Source organism: Hydra viridissima, unplaced genomic scaffold (assembly GCF_058129835.1).
Source record: "Hydra viridissima isolate aposymbiotic clone 2 unplaced genomic scaffold, HvirCarnegie_v1 scaffold_11, whole genome shotgun sequence".
In the NCBI taxonomy this organism is placed as follows: Eukaryota; Metazoa; Cnidaria; class Hydrozoa; order Anthoathecata; family Hydridae; genus Hydra; species Hydra viridissima.
In genome coordinates, this window is record NW_028324310.1 from 5,060,203 (window position 1) to 5,067,539 (window position 7,337).

At 27.8% G+C, this 7,337-nt stretch overlaps 1 protein-coding gene across 1 annotated transcript; it reads right to left on the reverse strand.

Annotated features, from left to right (window-relative positions):
* Positions 1-349: 349 nt before the first annotated feature.
* LOC145191779 (general transcription factor IIF subunit 2-like) lies at positions 350-6,524 on the reverse strand. Its single transcript, XM_090066113.1, has 10 exons — positions 5,874-6,524; positions 4,673-4,747; positions 4,295-4,437; positions 3,726-3,802; positions 2,964-3,106; positions 2,845-2,868; positions 2,304-2,391; positions 2,101-2,197; positions 799-942; positions 350-672 (listed from the first exon to the last, which is right to left on the reverse strand). Exons 3-10 carry the CDS (start codon positions 4,388-4,390, stop codon positions 532-534), a joined length of 810 nt encoding a protein of 269 aa, XP_089922239.1. The 5' UTR covers positions 4,391-4,437; positions 4,673-4,747; positions 5,874-6,524; the 3' UTR covers positions 350-531.
* Positions 6,525-7,337: the final 813 nt, after the last annotated feature.

Here is a 7,337-nt window from a genome sequence, read left to right on the forward strand (position 1 = left end):
TAGAATATGTTTTTTTTGGCTTCAAATAATTTCCTGTATACGCTATCCAGTTATATAATGAGATCAGTGCAATGAATTGAAGAATTGGTGAATTTTTCTTTTGAAAAAATAGGGGTTACTGAGCTTTCCATGTGGCAGTCCTACTCATCAGTCGATTCTCAAGTTCAAACTGTTTCCAGTGAATTTTCTGAAACCATATCAATAGATGACAAAGTTAACATTATTTTAAGATTAATTTTATGGAACTCAAAATATTGCGTTACCTGATTAACATAAGAGTTGAAATAGACTGGAATAAATTTGCCAAACCATACGTGAGAAAAATTGAGACCAAGTAAAACAAATATCATGGTCAACATATAATTGTTTTCTGAACAAATAAATAATATTACTAATTCCACAAGGAAAAACCTAAAACATTTCTGAAATATTCTTAGATAAACACTACTTTGAGAAGATTTTTTGTTTTCACAAAGTAAACTTTCCTTTAACCATAAAACAGCAGCAGTTTTCTTTACTTCTTTAAGTTTTTTAGGGTTCAAGTGCCGATTCTCTGTCTTCTCCTTCTTCTTTTTTATAATGGCGGTATTCAGGCTTTAATTCGTAGGTGTTTTTATGAGGATTTTTCAAGTTATAATTGCAGACGTCTCTAAGTATAGCCTTTAAATGAACCTTAAAAGAAAATTTAAAAACATGCACAAATAGAAGTTACATAAACAGTATAAGTAAGATTAGCAATAGTGTTATATCATGAAAAGTTATGCTTCCTATAAATTATTCTGTACGTAAACAACATACCACTGGTTGCTGAGTAATACCAACTAAATCTTTTAAAGTATAAAACTGATGTTTCTCAAAAGCTGAAAACAAAACATCTAAAACTTCCTCTCTTTCAGCTCGAACCCGCTTTCCTTCTTCTTTTCTTTTTTTTACTGGTTCCATCTAAAATAAAGCTTTTTTATTACTAGTTGTAAAAAAGGGTCAACTAAGGGGTGATGCATAAGTTATCAGACAAAATAAAAAACTCTAATATCTTATTAATAAATATGTAAAAAAACTTATGATTTTACTTATTTTTGTATAAAAAATCAGTTACTTTTTACACGAAAAAACTCCATCATCTGCAATAGATCTCAATTTTGCTTTGACACCTTTCAAAGCAAACTGTAAAAATTTCAAATCAATTTCTTTTAGTTTTAATTTAATGTGATTAATCAAGACTCACTCTGTTGAGGCTTGCCAGCCTCTTTTGTAAACCATTTTTAGCCAAATACTCCCAAGTTTTTAATTGGTCATGCTTGAGACATATTTGGTTGGATTCCTTATCAACATAATTGATATACTCATCCATGCAAAATAGAGAATCTTTAGAGTGATGAAAACTTGCTGAATTTGGTCAATATAAAAAGTTAAAATCACCATTATTTTTGTGATGTGCAAAAGCTGTTTTTCTAAACACTCATTAATATAGAATGATCTATTGATTGTTATAGCCTTGGAAGTACAAAACAATGTCAAAAAATTTAATAGTATAGATAGTTATATATAACCATGGACATACCATGGTTATATACAACTATCTATACTATTAAATTTTACAGAAAAGTCTCTTTTGGTACAAAGTGAACACTTCCTGGGCATGTTTCTTTGATAGTTGTGTAGTATACAGATTTCCACACGTCATCACTTGCAAAACAAAAGTATTTTTTAATCATTGATGACCAGGAGTGATTTCATATTATAGAGCTGGTTAACAAGTTTTCTGCTTCTTTTCTTTATTTTTATTTGTTGTACAATAGTATATTTGGGAGCTTTTTCTATATTGAATATTAACTTTTTTAAATTGATGAGAAAAAAAATTGATGAGAAAAAAAAATTGAGACATTTTCAAAAAGATTCTTGTTTTGTTGCATTTAACCTTATTTTAAATAAATCTGCTTTAAATAATAAAATAAACATTTCATAGATTTTTTTTACATAACTAGCTAAAAAATTAAAATTTCTCCATTAACTAATGCATCACCTGTTATCTCCTTAAAATTTATATAAAAAACATAAAAGTTTTTAAGAATTTATTTTGGTTTATCATTTTATACATACATTTATTTGGTGATCATTCACTGGTTTGAAGGTTGTCACCAATCCTGTAATTTGTTTAACTTGGCGAACTGGTCGACATGCTTTTTCAATTGCTTTTCTATGTTAAAAACTATGAGGTAAAACTCTGATTTTCAGAGATTAAGTATTGTAACATGATGAACAATTTAAAACTTATTTTTTAAACAGAAAAAGCAAAGTTTTACCTTTTCATGAGCATATAATTTTCATCTTCTATAGGGCGACAATCAGCTCGCTTAATTATCTTCCCTTCAAATGCAATCTTTTCTCGAGCTAATATGGTAATATAAATAAATACATTTATTTACTGAATTCTTGATATTACAGAGATAATACTGATATACTATTTAAACCTTAAAACAAATTCTTTTTTAAATTTTTTCCTAAAAGTTTTTATTTTTCCTAAAATATCAATTCAAATCATATTTGAGTAATAAAATTAAATAGTCACACGGTTTATAGAAAATTAAATACTGAGTTAGAATTGTTAAAAATGAGCCACTCACTTTTAAAATAGTGAAAAAACTTGTTGTCCAATTATACAACCATTTTTTGATTTTATGGTGTATGTTTGGTGGTAGTAAGAAACAAAAATTATATTAAGAATTTTTGATTTTAACCCAATTAAAATTTAAGATAGACCCTGTATTAAAAAATTTGTTTTTCAGTTCATAGGGAAGGAAAGGATCAATTTAACATAACTGAATTTTTTAAATAGGCCATTACCTTGTTCATTTGTATCCTCATCATCTGAAATAAAAACAAATCAAAAAATATTTTAAGTTGAAGTAAAATATCATTTTAGATTGGAGTTGAAAGTAAAAAGTTCTCTATAATAACTGTACCACAAGGAGTTTCTGAAAAAACACCAAATGTTTGCCATATATCAGACATTTCAAACTTATGTTTTGAAGGTACATCTATGCCTTGCACTTGAGATTTGTTGAGATGGTCAGACAGTTCAAATAGCATATGTTTTGGCGCAGTGCTAATAAAAACATTTTACAAATCTTTAAATACAATCAAAGAAAAATACATATTGAAAAAATATTGTGCACATTATTTTCTATTGAGCCTTTCTTTTGTTTTAATTGATGACTATTGAATAAAAATTGCAAAATAATTTGATGTTTCCTTTAGGGGTGATGTCTCCTTTAAGGGGGTAAGCTGGGATTCTATTCTGAATTTAATTAATTTGTTTTTATTCTTATTTTTATCTTTAAAACATTTTTATCTTATAAAAATTATCAAAAGCATACAACTTTTTAATAATATCTAAAAAAATACTTTTAACAATTTAACATAAAAGTGCAGAAAGTATTTTAAAAATTTGTCAAAATAAACTTTTTAAGACTTAATACAACTATTTAATTTGGGTTTTGTTTCATCTTCGTCAGGAACAGCGCAATCACACATAATAAAACTAGATTAAATGTGTAGCCATATGAAGACTTAATTATGTGCATTCCAAAACAACTTAAACTCAAAGAATTTTAGAGAAAAAAAAAAAAGTGAATTGATTGTATTTCAAATAGCATAGTAGAGAAATTTAAAGCAACAAAACTTTTTTAACTAAAGAGTGACCAATAGTAATTTAAAAAACTTACTGTGTTGGGATTTTCAAACTTCCTACTATTCCACTTGCATCAGCTTTATCCCATATATCTGCAAGATATTTAGGAACCTAAAAATTGGGTAACTTTGTATTAAAGTATTATAAACAATCCTGTTAATTAATTAACCAATAAATCAATTAACCTCACTCCTAATCCTAGCCCAAATTAGTATAAGGATTTTCCAAGTTTATAACTATTTAGATATTTTTTTCAGATTGGCACTTTACAAAGCATATTAACAATATATATTTATAGATGCAAGACATCTAGCTACATAAGCACACTGCAACTCCACATAAATATAAAGTTTATATAAAAAGTGCAACCAGTTATGTTATAGATTCCTAAAGAACTTTAATACTTGACAACTCCAATTAATAAAACAACAAAATACAATATAACATAACTCAGATACACAATCATAAAAGAAACATAGCACAAGCACAAAATAATAACACAAGTGCGACACAATATAACAGAATTGCAACAAAACATGCAAAAAAACTTTTAATTAAAATTTTTGATCAAACTTAGGTCGCATAAAATGAGTGAAAAAGTACCTTCACCAGCCATACATTTTGACCAGCTCTCGTGCAATCAACTTTTGTAGATGATGATAACGATGCTGCAGCAGTGCTTGGAGATGACAAGGACATATTTTATTTTACTTAATGTACGGATGCATATGAGCAATATCTCTAGTCTAAAACATTTGACGATGATCAGAAATAGTAACGATCATGTGATGATATTTATCTGTTAAATCCCTTTACAATATATTCACATAAAGGTGGAAAAGTTAGTTAACGATAAAGTATTTGGGTCTGGGAGCAAATTTATTCGCACTTTGATAAAAAAAAGCGATAATGCCTGTCGTTAAAGGATTTTTTTTTTACTTAGCTTGTAGAAGAGTTGATATACGAAGGAAATCTTCTCACCTCCACTATTCTTTGGAAGCTGCCAACCAACTGGTGGCGGCTGCCAAACTGGACACTTAGTTTTGCCTTCCGCCGCTAAAAGAAATGAAGAAGTCTTAATTTTCATTTTAAAAGATAAGGTTTTTAACGATTGCTTTTAAATTAACAAACAATTTAAAAGTTATCTTAGTGCAAATATTGAAAAGTTGACATCAAAATTGCGTTTTATATGATTTATTACCAAGCTTTGACTTTTTGAAAAATTATGATTATATCAGTATTTTTTTTCAAAACTATCAAAAAAAGTTTGATCAAATTGTTTAGAAATTTTACATTTGCGACAAAAGGTATTTATTTTGATAAAATGATTTTTTAAAATTAAAAAATATTTTAGAAATATTTTTCATTCTTAATTCTTTTCATTTTATTACATAGTTTAAAAAAAAAAATCGACTTAATTATCATAAAAAAGTTAACTGCGTGTTTGAAGACGAGTTTCGATTTTGCTTTATATTCATTTTAAAGTAACTGACATTAAATGGAACCATTTTTTTATTGTTTGACGTATAATATAATTCAAATAATAACATTATTATTTCGCCGATTTAAAACATAAGACTTTAAATAAAGAAAATAAAAGATTTTAATCGATTGTCTTAAATAAGGTATTTTTGACTGAATTTTTTCACCATCCCGACAATATTACAAAACTTAACGAAACGATATTGCCTCCCGGTGTTGCGTTAAAAAAGTTAGTCGTTAAAAAAGTTTATTAAATGTGAAATCTGCGCATGCGCAAAATCATTAAAACTTTTTTAACGGCGTTAAAAAAGTTTGCCCGTTAAAAACGTATTCAAAATGGTACCGTCAACCGAGGTAACTTTGGTTGCCGGGGTGACTTTGTTGACCGGGGTCAATTGTTGATTTTTTTTTAAATTCCTAAAATTTAACAAAGATAACATGTTTTAATTTTGTTAGAGATACCAACAATATATATCGACTATTATATCAACAATTTTGGTATATCAACAGTTTTTGTGAATATAGCACAGTTACTTCGTAGACTACATTGACTTTATTTTGGCATAAATCTGTGGTATAATATCTGAGAAAATAGAATTTCTTTCACTCAAGGGAACTCTTGTTTTGTGGAAATCTTTTAGCAAAACACAAAACTGTCCAATAATCATCCATTTGTTTGCATTTAATAAAGGAAGCTTACCATTTTCAAGTGCATATATGGTTAGAGTTTTCCTTTGTTCATAAATTAGTTCTAACATATGACAGGTACTATTCCACCTTGTTGGAACATTTTGAATAAGTTTGTGCTTAGGAACATTGTTTGCTTCTTGAAGAGCTTTAAGTTTAGAGCAGGCTTGGGGAGAATGGCTAAAATGCCCAACAATTGAATGCCAGTTTACAATGACATTCTTGACAACTGTTTGTTCAAAAATACACTCATTAATTACTAGTTGCAGTGTGTGTAAAAACAAGCCATACTATCATATGGGCTATCTTTAATAGCCTTAACAATATTTGTACCATTATCTCTAGCTATTAAATGAATTTTTGAAGGTGATATTTTAAATTCAGCCATAATATCTTCAATCAATTCAGCAATATTTGCTGCTGTATGCCTCTCAGGAAAAGGTGCTACTCTAAGTACAACAGTTTTCTGATTAAATGTATTGTCTAAACAGTGACCTGTCAGGCTAATGAAGCTTTCATTTGAACTACTGGTCAATATATCAGTATTAAAGCTTATGAATTCAGCAACTGAGTAAACATGGACAGCCATTTTTAACATAAAGTATAAAATAATTTCAGCAACTGAGTAAACATGGACAGCCATTTTTAATATAAAGTATACACTAATTTTTATTATTTTACATACCCTAATGAAACAATGCAACTTTTTTAACGTCTAATTTCATTCTCTAACGAACACTCCTTTGACCATACTGCGCATGCGTAACGCATGTGCAGAACTATTTGTTAACTTTTTTAACGACTAACTTTTTTAACGCAACACCGGCGCCAAAGTAACATTCTACCAAAAGTTTGTCTTTCGGTAGAATGTTACTTTGCCACCGAGAGACACTATCAAATCTGATTTATGTTAAATGTAATAGCTTCTTTAATACTTTTCATGAAACCACGATTTAAACGATTAAAAGCATTGAGAAAATAAAATAAAAATACTTTATATGAATATTAAAGGAAATTGAATTTTTCAATTTGGCTTTTAACAATATCACATGATTAAAATTAAGAATTTAGAATTAAAATTAAGAATTAAAAGTTTAAAGTTTTTATTATTGAACCAGTTAAAAGAATGTTTGACAGGTTCACTTCTTTAAAATTCTGTTTCTATAAAACGGTCTTCACATATTCGAAAATAAGCAATTTAACTGAAAAGCAGTTAAGCTCCATAACTGTAAACCTTACCTCAAACTCCTTAATAAAACATCGATGATATAAATGATAGATTAATGACTATTTTTGAAAGAAAAAAAAAGGTATTGGTTTATTGGATTTTGAAAGATGAGAATGGTGTTAACTTATTACATTTTTCTCAATTTTTACATTACAAAATAAAACTAAGAATATAGAAGTAGTTTAAAATTTCGTGGTAGATTCTGTAGCACTGTACTACTATTGAAGTCAAGAATTATTATAATTTCAT